A 23,540-nucleotide genomic window follows, 5' to 3' on the forward strand; every position below is an offset into this window, starting at 1 on the left:
CCTGATTATTTACATGGAGTCTGGTGAGTTTGGCAATCACGATTTCAGGGCTAATTCACGACCCTACTCTGTAACAGAAAGGTCTATCTCTGTAGGGATCCTTTCCATAATGTTGTCAGACACTATATATAATAATCTGAGTCTGTCAGCAGCAAAAACAGAACTTTTAGTGGAAGGAAACTGACGCTGAACATTTGTCCTGTAGGGTTACATTGCAGCTCAGTTCACGGCTGCCGGTTACAGCGTTCTCGCTCAATACTGGACCAATGTCAAAGATTTTTGCTCACATTAGTCACTTAGACACCATTAATTTAAAAATAGGGTCCAGGTTGAAAAATATAAAAGTGACCCTTTAATGTGCAGTTTGTTGATATACCTTGATGTGCAACACACTTTTATTTCTTCCAGCTTTAATGTTGTTGTTTTTTTCCTCCTCTCTTCTCTTCTCCAGCCTTTGGATGAGACCAGTCAAATGAGCGACCTACCGGTGAAGGTGATCCATGTGGACAGTGGAAAGATCCTGACTGGGATGGAAGCACCTAAGGCTGGCCAGCTGGAGACCTGGCTCGAAATGAACCCAGGGTCAGTGTCAAGTCTGCACAATATCAACTCTTAAAAGCAAGGGAGATATTCACTGTTTGTTGGATTCAATGGTTTAAGTTCTAATGATTATGCTGGAAGTTACAACACGTATCACAGAGCATTACACAAATCAAACACCAAAGCCTTGTTCACGCAGATAACAAGATGTCCTTCGGCAGAACAGAAGAGACGAACCCCTTTTATCTTTTGAAATAGTTTTTAATCTTGTCAAAAACATTTTGTCCCTCTGTAGATACGAAGTAGCGCCGCGTTCAGACAGTGAGGAAAGCGGTTCAGAAGAAGAGGAGGAGGAGGAGGTACGTGACGCAGTGATCTTTACATCAAAGCAAAATGGTCTCTCGTAATTCCCTGCAAACAGTTTTCTAAAATCTCCCTAATTTTTTGGACAGGAAGAGGAAGAGGAGCAACCTCATTCCTCTGCAACTCAAGCGGAGGAGAAGAAGAAGATCCCTGACCCCGACAGTGAAGAAGTATCTGAAGTCGACGTCCTGCACATCATCGAGTAAGATGGAACCGCAGAGACTTTGGTGTTAAAGATCCTCCATCTACACTACTACGTTTTCATATTGAAGCTGTGATTTTGAGACAGAAACGATCTTCGTCCACACGAGTTTTAACTCCAGTAGCAGAACTAATCTCTGTTAATATTAGCACATCTGGCAACACATATCACATGACCCTTCACACACACTGGGCGTGTCCGTGTCGGTGTAAACAGGAAGCAGATTGTGCTCAAATGCCTCAACTTTAGGGGCTCTGAAGTGCCGGAGTAGTGCTGAGGTGTAAACGTAGCAAAAGATTTTTTTTTTTTTAAACCAAAACGTAGTAGTGTGGATGTAGCCTGAGTCTCCAATAACTCTAAAATTATATTTCACAATGATTATGTTACACAGAGATACCTTTTACATGTTAACTCATGTTTATTTTGTATATATGGTTGTTTTTATTTGCTGTTTTTTTTTTTTATTATCCTCCCCAAAACCTAAATCTCACTGTATTTTCTTACAACCCTCTGCTTCCACCAGACACGCCAAGCAGGATGTAGATGATGAGTACGGTAATGCAAGTTTCAACCGAGGCCTGCAGTCCTACTACGCCGTGGCTCACGCTGTCACTGAGAAAGTGGACAAGCAGTCCACGCTGCTGATCAACGGGCAGCTCAAGCAATACCAGGTACACCACCCGAAACTCACGTTGTTCACGAGGGAGTCAGACTTTAATTTGTAGTGCCATTTAACTAGATGGTTTAATGCAGGGGTGTCACAATCAACTTCACTAAGGGCCACTCGTATAACAGAGCGAACACCAAAGTACGCTGGCCCTTAAGTGCAAATCAAAACAGCAAATCATAAAACACGACAGCAAATATGAAAACCCTTCAAGAAATCCTAAAACATGACGTAGGGCCTATCTAGCAGAGGACGGACCCTTCTGATTGGACAGACGGACTGTCTGTCTTTTAACAGACAGTCCGTCTGTTAAAAGTAGGCGCTTTTCCGTGCTTTTCACCTCTCCTGTCTGTTAAAAGACAGACAGTCCGTTGCATGCCTCATATAGCCTTCTAACTTACAGTTTGGTCCACATAAAGCCCTGAAAAAATCAGCAAAGAAAAGTTCTTCAGCCGTCAGAGAATTTTAGCAAATTAAGAAAAACAATGATTACATTTTGGGGCTTCCACACAGAAAACTATGAAAACTCTCTGGTTGTGTGGGAGTCTCAAAATCTGCCAAATTCAGATTTTGAGTGTCGTGTAAATGCAGTTTGAGAACCAGTTTCCCGTCTTTTCGGTTTGGTGCTCAACTAGGCAGGCCAAAATTGATTGTATTGTGTATCAGAATCAGAAGATGTATTTGTCATTGTACAAAATGAACAATTAAATTTTTAGCAGCAGTTCACCCAGTAACGTAAATCTAAATTTTTAAGACAAAAAATACATAGTATAACAACAAATTAGAAAGAAATATACACACAAAATTATGTAATCAAACAAAAATGGAAACCTACACACTAAAAGTACTAGTTACTGCAAATGGTCTGTACGTGAAGGTGTGAATGTGTGGGGGGGTGCTAGTGTGTGTTCAGTGTGGTGACTGCTTGTGGAAAGAAGCTGTTCCCGAGTCTATTTGTCCTGGTCCTGGTTGACCTGTAGCGCCTGCCAGAGGGCAGCAGATTACACAGGGCCGGATCCAAATTTGCGATAAGCGTGATTTGGCCCGCGGGCCATGAGTTTGACACATGGTTTTATGAGTTAAGTAAACTAACTTTGACGTGTTTGTGGTCAGATCAAAGGTTTGGAGTGGCTGGTGTCGCTTTACAACAACAACTTGAATGGCATCCTGGCTGATGAGATGGGTCTGGGGAAAACCATCCAGACCATCGCCCTCATCACTTACCTCATGGAGTACAAGCGCCTCAACGGGCCCTTCCTCATCATCGTACCTCTCTCGTAAGCACTCCTTCTTCAGCTCCTTGGCAGGTTTATCTGTCAACACACAAACTTAAAGGTCCCATGGCATGAAAATTTCACTTTATGAGTTTTTTTTTAACATTAATATGAGTTCCCCCAGCCTGCCTATGGTCCCCCAGTGGCTAGAAATGGTGATAGGTGTAAACCGAGCCCTGGGTATCCTGCTCTGCCTTTGAGAAAATGAAAGCTCAGATGGGCTGATTTGGAATCTAAGGTCTATATAAAAGAGACTTCAGATACAGTATTAGGGGACCACTAAGGTCTATATAAAAGAGACTTCAGATACAGTATTAGGGGACCATTAAGGCCTATATAAAAGAGACTTCAGATACAGTATTAGGGGACCACTAAGGTCTATATAAAAGAGACTTCAGATACAGTATTAGGGGACCATTAAGGTCTATATAAAAGAGACTTCAGATACAGTATTAGGGGACCATTAAGGCCTATATAAAAGAGACTTCAGATACAGTATTAGGGGACCACTAAGGCCTATATAAAAGAGACTTCAGATACAGTATTAGGGGACCACTAAGGCCTATATAAAAGAGACTTCAGATACAGTATTAGGGGACCACTAAGGCCTATATAAAAGAGACTTCAGATACAGTATTAGGGGACCATTAAGGCCTATATAAAAGAAACTTCAGATACAGTATTAGGGGACCACTAAGGCCTATATAAAAGCCTCCAAAAAGCAGCATGTCATAGAACCTTTAAAAGACAAGAAAGTGCTTTTACACAAAGTTGTACATGTTGTCCTTTTCATGTTGATATGTGTGTAGTACAAACTTTCCTGGCGTGTCTCTTGTTTTCAGAACTCTATCAAACTGGGTCTATGAGTTTGATAAGTGGGCCCCATCTGTCGTGAAAGTCTCCTACAAGGTTAGTGGCTCCTACTTGAATGTTGTAGTCACTACAGATGTTCCTATTCCTATATCTGAAATTGTAGTACCGATCTGATACCAGTGAGTTAAAATATGTAAATGTTTTAACATGTACGATATATATATATATATATATATATATATATATATATATAAACTTAAGCTGTATACTACTAACCCTGTATGGATGTAGATAGAGATAGATACTTTATTTATCCCGAAGGAAATTAAGGTGTTGAATAGCTTATACACAACATACATACACATAGGCACACTGACATATGACATCCACGCACACATACTACAAAAATACAAAGTACAAGACACAGAGAAACAAACCATAAATAAATAAAAGTAAAGGGAATAAATAGAAAAGTTGTATGGCCTGGCTCAGGTTAAACCCTTTGTAAAATTAAAAACAAATTCATTCATTCATTCAACCTTTATTTGTACTCGAGAGATCATTGAGGGGCGGCCCTCATGTACAATTACATTGAGTCAGTTACAAAGACAACAACAGAACATCAACAGATGTAACCATTATAAGAAAAATTGAAAAACACTAAAACCTTTTCTAGAAACAACAGTTTTTAAATCGCTCGGTTCAATTACAGCATAAGAGTCACAGGATAATGTCAACAAAACTATTTTTCATAATGTCTATGAACAGAAAAGTTACCCCTCCACAGAAACAAGGTGCTGGAAAATGGAAATTGACAATCCACCATTTTCAGTCAGAGCTAACATTAGCAAACGCCCATTTTATCCAAGTGAAACTATTCCTTTTAAAATAGATTTTTTTGGGGGTCAAAATTACGTGGTATTGGAACAGCATGAAAACCGAGGCACTCTTGTTGAAGAAACTATTAAAAAGCCTTTATTGGTGGCTGGGTTGGCTCAGTGGGTAGAGCAGGCACACATATACTTAGAGGTTTATGCCTCGACGCAGACGATTTCCTGCATGTCTTCCCCCCTCGCTCTCCCCTTTCTCACCTAACTGTCCTATCAATTAAAGGTGGAAAAGCCCAAAAAAATCTTTAAAAAAAGCCTTTATTGATACGGCTGATGCGCGGCAAAAGGTAAAAAATACGCACTAACGTATACCCTTATTCAGGGTGACAGAAGGCCTGTGTGCCACAACGCGTTGGTGCGTATTTTTTACCTTTTGCTATGCATCAGCCGCATCAATAAAGGCTTTTTAATATTTTCTTCAATTTAATGGTTTTCATACTGTTCTGATACTTGGATTACTGCTACACCAAAGAGCACCTTGTTAGACTTTTTTTTCTACTCACACCAAAAAGAAGCACTCCCTTTTTCTGTCTTCCCTTACGTGGTATTGGATCGGTGCATAATCGCATACTCGCCGATACCAGCATTTTAGGCAGTATCAGAGGCATGTAAGAACAACTCTACTCACCAGTCACTTTTTTATGATAGTAAGAGTGTAAAGGTCTCTTACACTTTTAATGATTTATGCTGTTGAAAATACACGCTAAGCAAATTGTGTTCCATTTCCAGGGGTCTCCAGCTGCTCGCCGTGCATTCATTCCCATCTTGCGCAGCGGCAAGTTCAACGTGCTGCTCACCACATACGAGTACATTATCAAAGATAAGCAGGTGCTAGCAAAGGTAAGGAAGCATCTTTAGGTTTAGGTCACATGCCTCAGTATTTCTCCGCCTTTTGCCTCTCTTTTAACTTCCCCGTCTCCCCTCCCCAAGCTTCGTTGGAAGTACATGATTGTGGACGAAGGCCACCGTATGAAGAACCACCACTGTAAACTGACCCAGGTCTTGAACACTCACTACTTGGCCCCGCGCCGCCTGCTGCTCACGGGCACTCCACTGCAGAACAAGCTGCCCGAGCTCTGGGCCCTGCTTAACTTCCTCCTGCCCACCATCTTCAAGAGCTGCACCACATTTGAACAGTGGTTCAACGCCCCCTTCGCCATGACTGGAGAGAAGGTGAGTCCAGGTCTGGGAGGCTGGTTTCAAAACCAGCCAAATGGGTAGTGAATGTTCAAATGATACCAGCCACTCAATAGATTATCTTTAAAAAATTTTTGGCTGGTGAGTGAAGCAAATCTACCAGCCAATTGTATATTTTGCAGGGTGCGCTAGCTAGCTAGCTTGCTGACTAAACATAAGATGAGTCCACTGCCCATACAGCTACAGTCGCTAACAGAAGGCTAACTGTAGCTTTGCTCTCCTCCCAGTTAAATCTCCTTGGATAGTTAGAAGGAAGGAGCGGGGTGCGCTAGCTAGCTAGCTTGCTAACTAAGCATACGATGAGTCCACTGCCCATACAGCTACTGTAGCTAACGTTATTCAATCGTTAGCTAGCCCAGCGCTGTTATCCACGGTCCAAACAATCGTACTAAAAATAAATTAATGGGCGCGTTGAACGTTCTTGTAACCTTATAACATTACCGTACACATTAGCTTGGTGGCTGGCATGAACCACGTGTCATAGTATCACATGGTAGTAAGATATTGACAGAAATGAAGTGAGTATTAGATACGTTGAACGAATACTGACGCCAAACTTGTGTAATCGAGTACTCCTCCCTATCAGGTAGCATTTACAAATACATCTCCACATTTCAATGATATTTATCGGTCTTTTGCTATTTTTGTATTGTGCTATGGACTGTTTTTTGTGTCCTGAATAAAGTAATGAACTGTAGTATTGCATCACTAAGTGTTAGGTAAGACTCAAATACATCACAATACTGTGCAACTTGCACAAACACAGGTTTTACTTACTTTATAAATATTATTTAAGTGGTTGTACATTTTTATTTGCCTCTTGTATATATGTTTGTACATTCTTTCCTTTGTACATTCTTTATCTTTATTTTTGAACAGTTTTTGTATTTTATCCTATTTATTATTTCTTCTGTATTCTGTATACATGCTGTGTATATTTTGCTGCTGTCAGTGGGAAATTGGGAAATGTCAGTGCTACTGCACTGACATTTCCCAATTCAGGATCAATACAGTCTGTGTAATCTAATCCTCGCGTCCCTCTTTCTTTCCCTCAAGGTTGACCTGAATGAAGAAGAGACCATCCTGATCATCCGACGTTTACACAAAGTGCTCAGGCCTTTCCTGCTGCGCCGACTAAAGAAGGAAGTGGAGGCCCAGCTGCCCGAGAAGGTCGGCCTGTTCGCTTTCATTCAGATGAGATTTCATCCGTCACGATTTCATTCCTGCATGAGTGGTTCCCAGTCTTTCTGTGGATATTTATTAAAGGTCCCATGGCATGAAAATGTCACTTTATGAGTTTTTTTTAACATTAATGTGAGTTCCCCCAGCCTGCCTATGGTCCCCCAGTGGCTAGAAATGGTGATAGGTGTAAACCGAGCCCTGGGTATCCTGCTCTGCCTTTTGAGAAAATGAAAGCTCAGATGGGCCGATCTGGAATCTTCTCCTTATGAGGTCATAAGGAGAAAGGTTGCCTCCCCTTTCTCTGCTTTACCCACCCAGAGAATTTGGCCCACCCATGAGAGAGAGGGAGACATCATGGCTTTCAAATGAGCAAAGTGGCAGTTGGTCAAGACCACACCCCCACCCTATACAGTATTAGGGGACCACTAAGGTCTATATAAAAGCATCCAAAGAGCACCATGTCATGGGACCTTTAAATCAAGTAATCGATATAATTCGGTGTCTTTGCTGAATTTTTTCTTCTTCTCTCCGTTTGTTGGTTTGTAGGTGGAGTATGTGATAAAGTGCGACATGTCGGCCCTACAGAGGGTTTTGTACCGACACATGCAGGCCAAGGGAGTCTTGCTCACAGATGGCTCAGAAAAAGACAAGAAGGTAAGAACCAGAAGAAAGTCTTTCAATTTCATCCGTGAAATCATATTTTGGAGACATTTAAAATATAGTGAAATTCTTATTTTAAAGCTCTAAAATAATTAGAAACTAAAAGGTGTTTTTTTCCTCCTCTTCAAATTATTTTCCCAGGGTAAAGGTGGCACGAAGACCCTGATGAACACTATCATGCAACTGAGAAAGATTTGCAACCACCCCTACATGTTCCAGCACATTGAGGTACCAGACAGAAGATCCACCTTCCTCTAAAGTAGTAATAAGAGTAGACACGGTTTCAGATAGAATTCATGGCAACATACACGTTTGTTTTGTTTTCCAGGAGTCTTTCTCTGAGCATCTCGGCTATTCTGGTGGAATCGTGAGTGGGTACGTGAAGCTTGAATTATGTGTGTTTATCCTACACCTGTGTGTCTTGTTCAGGGGGTTGGTGCATATGGAGGACCTCCAGGGACATGGAGATTGAAATAGAGCATGTATTTATCTATTTAATATCTAATTGTACATTAAAAACTGAATTTAATAAATTGGTTTTCAAATCCATTAATTACTCCATTAATGAATAGAGAATTTTTTTTTTAAACTTTAAAACCGTAAATAAATGCATAATTGAAAAAATACTTAAATAATTTCCTAAAAAAAAAAAATAACATTAAAAATCTATTTGAAAATGCAGTTTCCAATAAACAGAAATAATCAAAGTCAAAAAAACGAAAAGAAAAGTACAGCTTTTAATAAGGCATCTGAAAGGACAATTCCTGTCCTTGTCTTTGAATCAGTTTCCTAGCTGCTTTTTCTTAGAAATTGACTTGTAGCCTGGTCCTACCAGACTCTGGTCCATTAGCCTGGTCCTACCAGACTCTGGTCCACTAGTCTGGTCCTGCCAGACTCTGGTCCATTAGCCTGGTCCTACCAGACTCTGGTCCACTAGCCTGGTCCTGCCAGACTCTGGTCCATTAGCCTGGTCCTACCAGACTCTATTTCCATTCTAATTTTGAATACAAATCATTTTGGTGCCTCAACAAATGCAGACAACTGCGCATCCCTGACATGTTGGCTCATTGTTCCCCCTTCTGCCCGTCCAGCCCGGACCTGTACCGCTCCTCTGGGAAGTTTGAGCTGCTGGATCGCATCCTGCCCAAGCTGAGGGCCACCGACCACAAAGTGCTGCTCTTCTGTCAAATGACCTCACTCATGACCATCATGGAGGACTACTTTGCCTACCGTAACTTCAAGTACCTGCGTCTGGACGGTGAGACCTCTGCCCGAGTATTTGTGGGCCTGGCGCTGTCACCTCATCGTACGGAAACGACGAGAGATTCACTTCCTTTTTTACGGTCTGATCTTTCCCCGCCCCCACAGGAACCACCAAGGCAGAGGACCGCGGCATGCTGCTAAAGACGTTCAACGACCCGGCCTCGCAGTACTTTGTGTTCCTGCTCAGCACCAGAGCTGGAGGCCTGGGCCTCAACCTGCAGTCGGCCGACACCGTCATCATCTTTGACAGCGACTGGAACCCACATCAGGTACTCAAACGCAAACATATGCTGTAGGGGTGTCACGGTTTCTATTTTTAAAGGAAAATTGCGCGAAATAAGCTTTCAATTTCGACTATCAAAATCAGAGGCAGGATCGGCAGTGCCCCTAGTATTTTTAGTAGTATTGCCTACTTGTGCACGTCCGAAGAAAAATGACAACAGGCACAGCGTAGCTAGTGTTTTCTCTAAGTTTGTGGAAGACTTGGGTGCACGTATTTGTCCGTGGGGTTTAGAGGTCCGCCGTCAAGAAAACTTTACTTTTTTATTTATTTAAAAAAAACATCAATTTCGACCATTATTATGACCATATCTGTGTCTAAAACTTTGGAAAAGCTAGAGCAGATACAACATAAATAACACTTAAAAAGCTTAAAGACTAAAAAACTACAATCATCCGATCTGAGAGAAGTCATTTAGTAACATTCGTTGGGCTTAGGTGGTGCCCAAAACTGCTTAAGAAGCTCTTGTTGCAACTGTTGTAAATTACCCTTCTGCTACAGTATACTGTATAGTGGCTCTTATTGTGGCATTGAAAATATTATTTTGCTGAAGACATGAAAGGGGAGAGAGAGGGGGAACGGGTCTTAATTTTCCTAAGTCGATGTATATCTACCTCTAATGCTCATTGAAATGTTCCCGCAGCGCTTTAGAAGTTGTTTTATTTTATTCTGTGGTGTTGTAGTTCTTTCTGTCGCGTGCAAATATAATTTTGCTATTTATGACTACAAATGAGACCAACATGCAACTTATATTGCAGCCAATCTAGACACCGGTCCTAAAATGCCAATGAGGAAATCAGGGAATTGTTTTAGACAATGTTTCTGGACTCTGACATCTTTGTTTTTGATGTCGTGATATACAGAAGGTCCTAGATTTTCATTCCTAATGGTCTTAAAAGGGTCTTATATTTGAATTGGTAAAACCTGCAGATAACCTGTTTTAACTTAGTGTGTAAAAGTAACAAAGATTTTCAGTACTGATTGTGTTTCCTAGCCTCGTGAGAGCGTCCTGATCTGGCGAGCTCCAGTTTTCTACTCCCAGATCAGTCTGGCATCTTGAGATAGAGAAAATTTGGAGCCGTTCGCCAAACGACCGACCAATCAGCGTTGGTTTTGAGGCGGGTTTAGGTGTGACGCAACGAGAAGCGACTGTTAGTCTAAACAATGTGGCGGCTTCCACGGATGAGATGAGCGTAGCTGTCGCAGCAAGTTTTATCCAAATTAGAAAGTATTCCTTCATTGGAAGAAGAGCAAAAAGCGGCACTGGAAGCTTTTCTCGGAGGAAAAGATGTTTTTGCTCTTCTCCCGACTGGTTTCGGCAAGAGTTTGATATATAGTTGGTGATAGACAGATGGTTTATCCAATCAGCTAACCAGGATTTTCACCCCTTCCCAAAAGTTCTCCAACCGAAAGTTCCCAGATGGATATGCTGAGCAAAGGCGAAGCGATCCATCTGGTGGAGTCAGGTTACCTTTAAAGTATATAAAGTAAAATAAAATAAAACAATGCAGAAAAATCCTCACATTTTAAAAAAACTGGAAAAGAAAAAAATCTTCAAAAGCATCAAAAAGAGCGTTAAGTGTAAAAAAAAATGACCAAAAAAAGTGCCAAAAGCATCAAAAAGAGCACCAAAAGAAGTAACTAAAGCTGTCAGATTAATGTAACAGAGTAGAAGTAGAAAGTGGAATGAAAGAAAAGACTTGAGTAAAGTACAAGTACCTCAACATGTGTAGGCTACTTAAGTACAGTAGTCTACTTGAGTAAATATTGGCTACTTAGTTCACTTCCACCGCTGGAAATTAAACTAAAAGCAACCAACTACGGGACATGTTCTTAAACCCGTTGGGAGCCACCAGACCACTCACGCGTCAAAAGCCGTGAAGTAAGCAATCCATCTGGTGGAGTCAGAACCACAACCGCTCCATCCACTTGACCTAACCCGCGTGTTTGTGCTCCTCCAGGACCTGCAGGCCCAGGACCGAGCCCACCGCATCGGGCAGCAGAACGAGGTGCGCGTGCTGCGCCTCTGCACCGTCAACAGCGTGGAGGAGAAGATCCTGGCGGCAGCCAAGTACAAACTGAACGTGGACCAGAAGGTCATCCAGGCGGGCATGTTCGACCAGAAGTCGTCCGGCTGCGAGCGTCGGGCCTTCTTGCAGGCCATCCTGGAGCACGAGGAACAGGACGAGGTCGGGGCTCGAGGAGGCTGTCGTACTAGGGGGGCGTGGGTGGGTGTGATCTGAACCTGTCGCCATATTGCCCACCCACCCACATCTGCCTGTGTGCTGCCTCACCTCTCCATTCTTTTCTCTTTCTCTTCATTTCTCTCTCCTTCCCCAGGATTTGTGAGCTTTCATCAATCCAGACTCCTCCTTTCTGTATTTCTGCTTCAAACCTTTGATGGTTACAAAGATACGATGAGACGCTGATATAAAAACATTCCCTCTCTCTGCTGTTTTTTTTCTCTGCAACTATACTTTGTTTCATAGGGATGCATCACTTCATCGGCTAATATTCGTGTTGAAGCCGAACAGCAAATAACATGACGTTTAGCGATGGTAGTGGCCGATATTTATCTGTTGCGTCGCATCAATTTTGCGGCAGCTGAATGTTGCGTTGATTATTAGCGGTCAGACTCTTAACATACTGTAGCTAGCATATGTTGCTACCGCAACCCATTTTTGGGAAGAAGCCACTGGCTAAACACGACTCAGGCCTGACGTAAGAAGGCAATGGATGCTGTGCACATGTGTGGTTTGTTCATAAATGAAAAGTGAAAGAGAATATTACACTGTCGGAGAAAGATCAGCTACTAGAACGTTGTATTGTGTACGAAAAACAAAGTGAAAGATAGGCTTATATAGGTATGTTTCTATAAATCTACATTTAATTTGTTTCACAAAGCTGTGAAAGTACTGAAATGTTTCCTCAATGAGCAGGTAGTTGTATAGCAGCTAAAAATAATCTTTTTATTTGAAGAAGTTTAAGTTAAAGGTTGTTTGATGAATTTGTATGGTTGAATTTGTGCTCATTCAGATTAAAACTGTATATTTTAGTTTATGTAGTTATTTTCTTGAAGATTTCTCTGTTTCCCTCGCACAAAAGAGGGAATAAATAACAAAAACACCTATCGGCCAAATTGTAATTTTCAACATCAGTATCGGCCCAGAAGTTAATCGGTGCATCACTACTTTTTATCCCTCTTATTTTCTCTCTGCTTTTCTATCCTGCAATAATGCTTTTTTTGCCTCCTAACTGTAACAGGACAATATATTTCTACTGATAACTCAAACATTCACAAATACTAAACTATTTACATTGTATTGAATACATTTCCCCCCCTTCTGTGTAGGTGAGTTACTAGTTCAGAGACGTGGCTCTGAGGTGCCACATTAAGCGGTCTACACCTTCTTCCACTCACTCGTCTTTGTTTGTCTGCAGGAGGAAGACGAAGTGCCCGATGACGAGACGGTCAATCAGATGATAGCCAGAAGTGAAGAGGAGTTTGAACAGTTCATGGTTAGTCCCTCTTATCGATTATTAGATACTTTGTCGTTTTATAATCTGACTCCACTAATCCCAAAGTAGCTCACAAAGCAAGCGAGGAATCAGCTTTCAGCTTCTATGCTCTAAGGCTATGTTCATACTTGGCTTTTTTTTTACAAGAAAAAGTTGTCTAGGGTGCTTTTGTAGTAAAAAACTGGCAGCGTTTCTATTCCAAAAAGCAGCTGAGAGCGTCTTTTGTTGCTATAACAACAACTACTCCTACAGTATCCTAGCGAGAGTGCTATGTGGAGCGGTGCTAATGTTACATAAAACAAATTGGTGGAGCGAGCTAGAGGAAGTACAGAGAGAGAGAGAGAGAAAGAGAGAGCGCGAGCGGTGCTAACATTAGATAAAACAAAGTGAGTTCATATCATAACTCTGTGCTCCGATTTTTTCTTATCGAAACAACAGGTCTGGCTACTCCGCTTGTCATTGGTCGGCTGTCAAAAAAGCGCTTGACGTAGGGCGTTTATTCAGAAAAGTTAAACTTTTTTCAACTTCAAAAAGACTCTCCGAGCTGCAGAAAAAGAAGTCAGAGTTGGCGTTTAAAAAAGCGCTCAGAACCTTTTTTGACAACATGGTTTACTCTGTAGGATTATGACATAAAACAAGATGCTGGCAGCCTAAAAAAAGCCAAGTGTGTACATAGCCCAACACTGGAACATCCTGCCCAGTTCAGGGCTCCAGACTGCGACCAAATGGTCGCATTTTGCGACCAACATTTGAGAGTGTGCGACTGAATTTTATATCCAGTCGCACATGTGCCTGTCCTCTCTGAAAATTGACAGACAGCAGAGCTCTGACACAAACACACACTCGCACACTCGCAGAGCTGCAGGCGATGCAAACTACGTCGGCTGCAAACTACGTCGGCTCTGCAGTTTTGTTGAAGTCGCAGTGAGTCACGGAAATGCCGATGAAGTGGTTTCAAGCGTGGTTACAGTTTTTCATAACTTCACGCAGACAGCGTTTGCTGCGATATGATATTAATGGCGAGCCGAACGCGGTCGCGGTGCTGTTGGTGTTACACTTCCTCGGAGACGAGCAGCAGGCACAACAGTGGTTTCTATGCCCTGGTGACTGACTGACAGGCTGAGGTTGTAAGGCAAGGCAACTTTATTTCCACAGCACCTTTCAGCAACAAGGCAATTCAAAGTGCTTTACATGAAACATTAAAGAGCAATTAAAAACGGTCATGATGAAACTAAAACAATAATAAACAAAATATACAAATATTTTTTTTTTTACTGTCATGACAGCAATGCGGCTGTCAGTTTATAATATGTTGCATCTTCAAAAGTGACACTGAATTTGAACCAGCACATTGTCATTTATGCATCTATTATCAAAGTATTTATTCGTAATACAGTGGAAATTATTAGAAATGTGAATATTTGGTTAACATGTTGATTTACGGTGTGTGCCTCTAAATTTTATGGTTGTGCCCCTAACATTTTCAGTTGGGGGCCACTGTGCTCCTAGTGAAAAAAGTTAGTCTGGAGCCCTGCAGTTATATCAGAAACGTTAGCTCGGTTGACTCTTTTAAAACTCAAATGAGTTTCAAAATTACAATACAGGCTTTTTTCTACTTTTAGCTCTGTCCCTTTTTATAGTTTTTTTTCCCTCTTCTTATGAACGTCTCTTATGTATGTTTTTTCTGTAATTGTTGTTTTGTTACCACATTTTAAAGCACTTTGAGCTGCATTTAAATGTATGAAAGGTGCTATACAAATAAAGTTATTGTTATTGTTGTTATTATTATTATTATTATTAATTATTATTATTATTATTATTAAAGTTACTAATCTCATGCTGCATTTTTTGTGTCTTAATTCCAGCGCATGGATCTGGACAGGCGCCGCGAGGACGCCCGCAACCCTAAGAGGAAACCGCGTCTGATGGAGGAGGACGACATGCCCAGCTGGATTCTGAAAGACGACGCCGAGGTCGAGCGGCTAACTTGCGAAGAGGAGGAGGAGAAGATGTTTGGCCGCGGATCGCGCCAACGCAAGGAAGTGGACTACAGCGACTCGCTCACTGAGAAACAGTGGCTCAAGGTGGGACGTTATGTTCAGTTGTTCAGGCTGTTCTCGTGAACCATTCGTATTCGTTACGAAAAGTAATCCGTATGTATTCCACTTATTTAATACTGAACGCACCACATTGGCTGCTGCGGTAAAAGGCCGCAAAGATCCACAGGTTTCAAGACGGGGAGCGGAGTTCGTGTCCCGGAAGAAGTTAAGGGGAAGACTTTCACCTAACTTTCATGCTAATGGCATGTGACCAGTTTTAGCACAAACCGCTAATTAGCTTATAACGCTAGTCGTTGGGGCAGAGGGTAAAGTCAAAATAAATCTCTATTTCTACACCACTAACAAGGCTCAAAATATCACCACACTTCCACGGTAGCATAATGAGGGGCCCTACATGTAAACCCAAGCATGGGAACAAGTCACGATCAGTCGAACGCCGTGCTTGAGCTATGTTACTGGTTACTGGTTGCACAGCGTTCCCAAGATGGCGCCGCCTGTAGAAGTGAACAGTACTGCCTTTCTAAACTATGTTTTTAATAAACTCTCTGTACACTTACAAAGTTCTCAATGCTTTGGTTTACATGTAGGGACCCTCATTATGCTACCGTGGAAGTGTGGTGCTATTTTGAGCCTAGTTAGTGGTGTAGAAATAGAGATTTCTTTTTACTTTACCTTTACTTACCCTCTTCCCCGACAACTAGCAGTTTGGGCTAAAACTGGTCACATTCGATTAGCATGAAAACATATCCCAGAGAACTGTCAACTCGGTACACATGCGTTATTAAACCCTAGGTTCATTTTGCGCCAAATTTGTCCTTTTAAGGGAACCAGTGTTTTCACCTAAACCACAATCTTTTTGTTCTAATCTTAACTAGTCGTTTTGGTGCCTAAACTTAACTTTCATCACCGCAGGACAGTCCCCTTTATGTCTGCTAAAATCAACTGCCACGCCTCTGAAACAACCGTAACGTCACAATGCTTTGTACCCAACCCACAGTCACCTTTATCGTTCAAATTTACACGCGACCGGCTGGCAGTCACCGCATTTTCGTAGGCTATCGTACGAATTGTTGTGCTTAAGTTTTTCGTGCATTAAAAGAAGCCGTTCTTAGAAGGCCTTGAGTGACTTTACATCTTTAGGAGATGGAAGGGAATCAATGTAAAGAAGTTTTTTTTGCTCACTGATAATTTCTCCTCACCACAGGCCATAGAGGAGGGAAATCTAGAGGACATCGAGGAGGAAGTGCGTCACAAAAAGACGACCAGAAAGCGCAAGAGAGACCGCGACCACGACGGCGGGCCGGCCACGCCCAGCTCCAGCAGCGGCCGCGGGCGGGACAAGGACGAGGAGGTGAAGAAGGCGAAGAAACGCGGCCGCCCGCCCGCCGAGAAGCTCTCTCCCAACCCTCTGTCCCTCACTAAGAAGATGAAGAAGATCGTCGACGCCGTCATCAAATATAAGGACGGGTGAGAACAGTGCCGCATATCTGTCAGCACACTAGGTAACGTTAGAGAGTCACTATCATCTGAAGAAGTTATATATTATAAATTATATATGAACGTCCATTACGATCACAGAAGGCTTGTGTGATGTGGACGCGCTGATAGTTTTGTTGTCATTACTTAGAATTCCTCATGGGGGCGACAGACAATACTTATATATAGCTTTAAAGGTCCCATGGCATGAAAAATTCACTTTTATGACCACTAAGGTCTATATAAAAGAGACTTCAGATACATTATTAGGGGACCACTAAGGTCTATATAAAAGAGACTTCAGATACATTATTAGGGGACCACTAAGGTCTATATAAAAGAGACTTCAGATACAGTATTAGGGGACCACTAAGGTCTATATAAAAGAGACTTCAGATACAGTATTAGGGGACCACTAAGGCCTATATAAAAGAGACTTCAGATACAGTATTAGGGGACCACTAAGGTCTATATAAAAGAGACTTCAGATACAGTATTAGGGGACCACTAAGGTCTATATAAAAGAGACTTCAGATACATTATTAGGGGACCACTAAGGTCTATATAAAAGAGACTTCAGATACAGTATTAGGGGACCACTAAGGTCTATATAAAAGAGACTTCAGATACAGTATTAGGGGACCACTAAGGTCTATATAAAAGAGACTTCAGATACAGTATTAGGGGACCACTAAGGTCTATATAAAAGAGACTTCAGATACAGTATTAGGGGACCACTAAGGCCTATATAAAAGAGACTTCAGATACAGTATTAGGGGACCACTAAGGCCTATATAAAAACATCCAAAAAGCAGCATGTCACAGGACCTTTAAGATTCTCTGACTCCATCTTGTTAAATGTGAATATGTTCTAGTTTCTTCTCTCCTCTGGGACAGTAAACTGAATATCTTTTGAGTTGTGGACAAAACAAGACGTGAGGACATTTATATTGGGCTTTGGGGAAGATTTTTTTACTACTCCATTAATCTAAACAATAATCGAGCATGAAAATAATTGTAAGTTAGTTGCAGCCCTAGTCGTTTTAGATTCAGCATTGACTGACCGAGATGCATACTAAGAAACCATCGCCCTTGTCTCAGTAGTAACGGGCGACAGCTGAGCGAGGTCTTCATCCAGCTGCCCTCTCGCAAGGAGCTGCCCGAGTACTACGAGCTCATCCGCAAACCAGTGGACTTCAGAAAGATCAAGGTAGGGATAAAAAGTCACGCCCATGTGTTCTGCATCTTAACATTTTCACCATTTCTTCCTTTGTGCTTTCTCATCTACTGAACATCATGCTACTTGCACGTGTACTATGTATGTAGCTTGTACATTTTATTCTACACTTGCATATGAATGTACATTATTTTCATTCATTCATTAGTTTATTTTTTTCAGTAGTAGTTCTGGCATTGAGATCTTTTATCTTATTTTATTATCTTATTTTGTGTGTCTCTGTGTGTGTGTCCATGTCCCTGTAACTTGCTGCTGTAACAGAGTAATTTCCAAGTCCATCTATCTATCCATCTATCTGAGTATGTACTGTTTGTCTGACTGCTGCCTTCCGTTGTCCCCTCCTTCATCAGGAGAGGATCCGCAGCCATAAGTACCGCAGCCTGAACGACCTGGAGAAGGACGTGATGCTACTGTGTCAAAACGCCCAGACCTTCAACCTGGAGGGCTCTCTGGTGAGTTAAATGTAACTCGGGTATTTTTCAACCTGGACCCTATTCTCCCATGTTTTTGTGTCTTGTGATTGTGTAAGTAAGACTGCGGCGAAACAAGCTGCAATGTAACGTTAATGGGCAATTGTGCACCTTCAGTTTCAGTTTTTGCCGCTGACGGGCTCAGATTATTATTGTAAGTGTCTGACAACATCATGGAAAGGATCCCTACAGAGATAGACCTTTTAGTTAAAGAGTAAGATCCTTTTAGTTTAACATGAAACTGCCATGAATCTCCATCTCCCAACCCACCAGACTTCATTTGAATAAACTGTAATTTTATCATCGTAAAACACACTTTATTCAAAGTCGACAGAAACAAAATCAAAAACCTTTTGTGGTTCGTCTTTTCACTGTTTTCACTGTCCAATGATCTCTGGTTTGGTTGAAATAAACCCTTAATTCACCCATTTACATGTGGAAATATGCTGGCTCTATACACGCTAAAAGTCCTGATTATTTACATGGAGTCTGGTGGAGATATGCTGGCTCTATACACGCTAAAAGTCCTGATTATTTACATGGAGTCTGGTGGAGTTTGGCAATAGCAATTTCAGGGCTGTTTCTGGTTAAACAAGAAGGATCTTACTCGTTAACTAAAAGGTCTATCTCTGTAGGGATCCTTTCCATAATGTTGTCAGACACTTAGAATAATAATCTGAGCCTTTCAGCAACAAAAACAGAACTTTAAGTGGACGGAAATTGAAGGTGAACATTTGTCCTGTAGGGTTACATTGTAGCTCGGTTTGCAACTGCTGGTCGCAGCGTTCTCGCTCGATACTGTACCAGTTTCACAGATTTTTGTTCACGTCATTCACTTAGACACCAATGCATGGGAAAATAGGGTCCAGGTTGAAAATACTGAAATGACCCTTTAAGCCATAAACTCACCAATATTGGATATATTTGGGTGATTTAGATTCTTTGTCAAAATCAGTACAAAGCTTAAAATCACCGGATTTAGAAAAAGGCGACAGTCTGGAAAATGCTTCTCGGAGCAAAGGAGAGATATTATTATTATTATTATTATTATTATTATTATTATTATTATTATTATTATTATTATTATAATAATAAATCTCCTACTGTAAACCCGTTCAGATCTACGAGGACTCCATTGTGCTGCAGTCTGTCTTCACCAGCGTGAGACAGAAGATCGAGAAGGACGACGAGAGTGAAGGGGAGGAAAGTGAGGAAGAGGACGACGACCTGGACGAAGGCTCGGAGTCTGAATGTGAGTATCAGAAACCCTGCGTTTTTTCACACCGAACGCCAAAGCTGTTACTGCATTAGATTAGATAATACTTTATTCATCCCACAATGGGGAAATTCACTTGTTACAGCAGCAGTTTTTCCACAATAAAAACAAACCAACAAACAGACAATGTGCAAAAAGTACTGAATGAATGTAAAGTGGCATTATATAAAGAGTATTTTAAAGTGGCCATAGTGCAAAACATATTGTAATGTAAGTAAGTAATTGATGTGAAATTAGACTGAATATGTAATTAAATAACAGCAAAAGTAATTAACCATAATATAAAAGATATTGAAGTGTGACCATAATATAAATAATATTGAAAAAGTAAGTACTCATCTATTAAACCTGATCTTTTTGGTTTCTGTCAAAGCTCGCTCGGTGAAGGTGAAGATCAAGCTGAGCCGGAAAGAAAAGGGGGAGCGTGGAGGGAAAGGACAGCGGCGGCGGGGCCGCGGCGCCCGGGCCAAACCGGTGGTGAGCGACGACGACAGCGAGGAGGAACAGGAAGAGGTGAGACGAGACGTTCGCACACGGGGACAACGTCCTCGCCGAGGGAGAAACTGAAACTAAACTAATAGACCTTTTTCACGGCAGACATGTTGACATGTCATAGTAGGAAATTACTCCACTTAGGAGAAGTCCTGGTATTAAACCATCACTGATGGCTGCATTCCACTTAGGAGAGGTCCTGGTATTAAACCATTACTGATGGCTGCATTCCACTTAGGAGAGGTCCTGGTATTAAACCATTACTGATGGCTGCATTCCACTTAGGAGAGGTCCTGGTATTAAACCATTACTGATGGCTGCATTCCACTTAGGAGAGGTCCTGGTATTGTGCATGCTGACTCACTGAAATATCTTACTGGGACACTTGATGGAACTGAGCCATTGTTAAGGTTATTAATGTCAGCTGTGCTTTTCCTACTATGACAAGTCAACATGTCTGCTGTGGAAAAAGGTCCATACCGTGTTCCATTTACAAGTCTGATTTTCATAGTTTTCATTAGCTCTAGCCAGTAGGGTGGGGTACCTTTCACATCTGAACCAATATTGGTACCGATACCTGAAATTCGGTTCTGGTACCCAACGGTACCTTTTTTCGGTACTTTCCCTCTGTAATTACAAAAAAAATATTTTTTGTAATTCTGCACAAAACTGCAGAGCCGGCGTAGTTTACTCCGTCCGCACCAATTAATATTCTAACCTTGGTGTGGATAGCCTCTGTGCTCGATAATAATCCAAGTTCTGTTTTGTTTTCAGGAGCGTTCGGCCAGTGGCAGCGAGGAGGACTGAAGGAAACCACTCCTGATTGGACCAACGGCCCACTGAGCCCCTTGACTGGACTTTATATATTTTACTTAGATACAGCAGGGAGACAGTTGGTGGAAAAGGCCTAGTTTTACCTAGACAAGCTGGTTTTTAGTGAGACAGTTGTATTCTCATTAAAGTACACCATTCATTGAAAACCAATTGGGGAGCAACCTAAAATATGAAAGCTATGAACCATTCACTTCCATATTTAAACCATTTTTCCAAGTATGAATAGTAGTGTCTCTTTGCCTTTTTGTTTTCTCCTGTTAAGTGGAAAATTGACAGAGCCTGACTTATAGACTGATCGTGGGCCATAAAGAAAGCTGTTTTTTTTTTTTAAGTGGTATTCATTTTGTCGTCTTTTTACTTTAAGACAAAGCGTACATGTGAACCAGGAGTCACTGCGTTCCCTGAAGTTTTTTTTGAATGCATGTCGTGCGTGTCTGTGGAAATGCACCTGGATGTGTCTTCGCTATTATCTCTGTTTAATTTAAGACTACAAGCGGGATCACGGTACATCCCACCCCTGCAGCCCCTCCCTCTCAGGTTGTGTATGTAAAGGGGGAGGGAGGGATAGGACCATTTTCTCGTGTCGGTGTCACTGGATTCCAAAAAGTACAATAAAGGCATCTCATAATTAATCTGATCAGACTTTTGTTTGTCCAAAAACGCACCACGAACCGTTCATTAACTGCACTCATCACATGTGTACACTAGATGGCCTACTGATGACATGTACAGTTCAGGCCAAAAGTTTGGACACACCTTCTCACTCAATGTGTTTTTTTATTTATTTTCATGACTATTTACATTGTAGATTCTCACTGAAGACATCAAAACTATGAATGAACACATATGGAATTATGTACTTAACAAAAAAGTGTGAAATAACTGAAAACATGTCTTATATTTTAGATTCTTCAAAGTATCCACCCTTTGCTTTTTTATTAATAAAGGACAACATTCCACTAATGAACCCTGACAAAGCACACCTGTGAAGGTAAAACCATTTCAGGTGACTACCTCATGAAGCTCATTGAGAGAACACCAAGGGTTTGCAGAGTTATCAAAAAAAGCAAAGGGTGGCTACTTTGAGGAATCTAAAATATAAGACATGTTTTCAGTTATTTCACACCTTTTTGTTAAGTACATAATTCCATATGTGTTCATTCATAGTTTTGATGCCTTCAGTGAGAATCTACAATGTAAATAGTCATGAAAATAAAGGAAATGCATTGAATGAGAAGGTGTGTCCAAACATTTGGCCTGTACTGTAGCTGCATTCTCGAGGCTTAATTATATCCTGCTACCATAATTTTCTCACCAGTCATGTTTCAGGTCATTTTTCACTTTTATTCCTGGTCTTTGTTGTATTTATTTTGGCTAAGATCAGGGGTCTTCAATGCTTTTTAAGCCAAGGACCCCTAATAACTAGAAAAAAAAGGGCGCCCCCCCTTTTTTCCCCCCTACACCGCCCAAAACCTTTTTTATATATTTTTTTTTTTTTTTTCTTTTTTAATAATTATAATTATTTTTTTTTCTTCCTTCCTCCTCCCTTTTTTTTTTTTTTTTTTTTTTTTTCTCCTCTCCTCCTTTTTTTTTTTTCTTCCTTTTTTTTTTTTTTTTTTTTTTTCCCCCTTTTTTTTTTCTTTTTTCTTTTTTTTTCTTTTTCCCTTCTCCCTCCCTAAATAATTATAATAACTATAATATACAAGTTTCAGGCATGCTGCCACAAAGACGGGGATGTGCAGAGGTATTAGTGGAGTAATTACACGCACACACACACACACACCTCTTCAGGATTAACTATCACTGGATGGCTACCTTAGTGACTACTTTACCTATAGGCCAATAAGCCTATCCTCAGTGGGCATTTATATTGTGCCCTAGTTGAAGACCCCTGGCTTAGATTAGAATGGTTTCCAACCTTTTCTTTAGACATATCCCCACAGCCAGGGTTCAAAATTAAAGGTGCCGTAGGTAGGACTGTGAAGATCCAGGACTTAGCCAAAATATTTGAACATCGACAACTTCTCAGTCCCTCCCCCCCCTTTGCTGCTAAAACCCCAAACAGTCTCCTAAGCCCCTCCCCCCACAAGGGAGGATGAATGCGTGTGCATGAGCAGTGACTGACACACAGTTAGATACCCCCCCCCGGCCCTTATTGGTACATCTGAACAAGGAGTGGTGGATTTTTGCAAAACTCCAGGCTGTAGGTGGAGCCAGAGGAGCTGGATTTATTTTTTAACTGACCTGCTTCATGTAGTTCTACTGGAACATAGGGTCACTTTCAGCAGATATGACAGAAAGGTAGTTTCATAAGGCTTACCTACTGCACCTTTAACACAATTGCAAGTGGCTGGTAGATTAGCTTCAAATAACATAAACAGGATGTTATTTAACTTTACAAAATGAACTGTATAGAAGTGGATATTTATCTTTTCATGTAGTTGAGCTCTTTTGGTTTGGTCAAGTTTTCCTTCCTACTATCACAAATGCTAGTGGCTTCAGTCAGTTATCCATGTAGGCTATCTATTACCTTTTAGCTAACTATTTCAACCATTTACCTATTAACATTAGCTAAGTTAACAGTTAACGTTCTTTTTCATTAGCTTCTTTTAGCTAATGTTCTCTAGTTCATTAGCTTCTTTTAGCTAACGTTCTCTAGTTCATTAGCTTATTTTACCTTAAGTTTTCTAATTCATTACCTTCTTTTAGCTAACTAAGCTATTTAATGTACCTATTTCCACCATTCATAATTTAGGCTACTTTCTGCTATTTCACAACAAAGCTAATATTTTTAGCCCTTTTTTCCCAAGTGTTCATCCATTAATTTTAACTATTTAAACTGTTT

At 41.1% G+C, this 23,540-nt stretch overlaps 1 protein-coding gene across 4 annotated transcripts in view; it reads left to right on the forward strand.

Moving 5' to 3' along the window:
• Nucleotides 1-20,845, forward strand: part of smarca4a (SWI/SNF related, matrix associated, actin dependent regulator of chromatin, subfamily a, member 4a) — a 37,779-nt gene extending 16,934 nt beyond the window's left edge. For 2 of the 4 annotated variants that reach the window (XM_039824718.1, XM_039824717.1), the window contains 23 exons: nucleotides 452-582; nucleotides 836-899; nucleotides 993-1,105; nucleotides 1,629-1,776; nucleotides 2,886-3,049; nucleotides 3,889-3,955; nucleotides 5,479-5,589; nucleotides 5,680-5,922; nucleotides 7,003-7,116; nucleotides 7,675-7,782; nucleotides 7,930-8,016; nucleotides 8,117-8,163; nucleotides 8,880-9,046; nucleotides 9,157-9,320; nucleotides 11,293-11,520; nucleotides 12,773-12,850; nucleotides 14,716-14,934; nucleotides 16,115-16,377; nucleotides 17,491-17,596; nucleotides 17,974-18,075; nucleotides 19,213-19,345; nucleotides 19,743-19,882; nucleotides 20,636-20,845. In XM_039824718.1, the coding sequence (XP_039680652.1) occupies nucleotides 452-582; nucleotides 836-899; nucleotides 993-1,105; nucleotides 1,629-1,776; nucleotides 2,886-3,049; nucleotides 3,889-3,955; nucleotides 5,479-5,589; nucleotides 5,680-5,922; nucleotides 7,003-7,116; nucleotides 7,675-7,782; nucleotides 7,930-8,016; nucleotides 8,117-8,163; nucleotides 8,880-9,046; nucleotides 9,157-9,320; nucleotides 11,293-11,520; nucleotides 12,773-12,850; nucleotides 14,716-14,934; nucleotides 16,115-16,377; nucleotides 17,491-17,596; nucleotides 17,974-18,075; nucleotides 19,213-19,345; nucleotides 19,743-19,882; nucleotides 20,636-20,668 (3,030 nt within the window). In that variant the 3' untranslated portion in view covers nucleotides 20,669-20,845. Of the gene's footprint in view, nucleotides 1-451; nucleotides 583-835; nucleotides 900-992; nucleotides 1,106-1,628; nucleotides 1,777-2,885; nucleotides 3,050-3,888; nucleotides 3,956-5,478; nucleotides 5,590-5,679; nucleotides 5,923-7,002; nucleotides 7,117-7,674; nucleotides 7,783-7,929; nucleotides 8,017-8,116; nucleotides 8,164-8,879; nucleotides 9,047-9,156; nucleotides 9,321-11,292; nucleotides 11,560-12,772; nucleotides 12,851-14,715; nucleotides 14,935-16,114; nucleotides 16,378-17,487; nucleotides 17,597-17,973; nucleotides 18,076-19,212; nucleotides 19,346-19,742; nucleotides 19,883-20,635 lie in introns of all 4 variants that reach the window. The other 2 variants (XM_039824715.1, XM_039824716.1) reach the window with 2 other exon arrangements.
• The last annotated feature ends 2,695 nt before the right edge of the window (nucleotides 20,846-23,540 follow it).

This window comes from Perca fluviatilis, chromosome 15 (genome assembly GCF_010015445.1).
Source record: "Perca fluviatilis chromosome 15, GENO_Pfluv_1.0, whole genome shotgun sequence".
In the NCBI taxonomy this organism is placed as follows: Eukaryota; Metazoa; Chordata; class Actinopteri; order Perciformes; family Percidae; genus Perca; species Perca fluviatilis.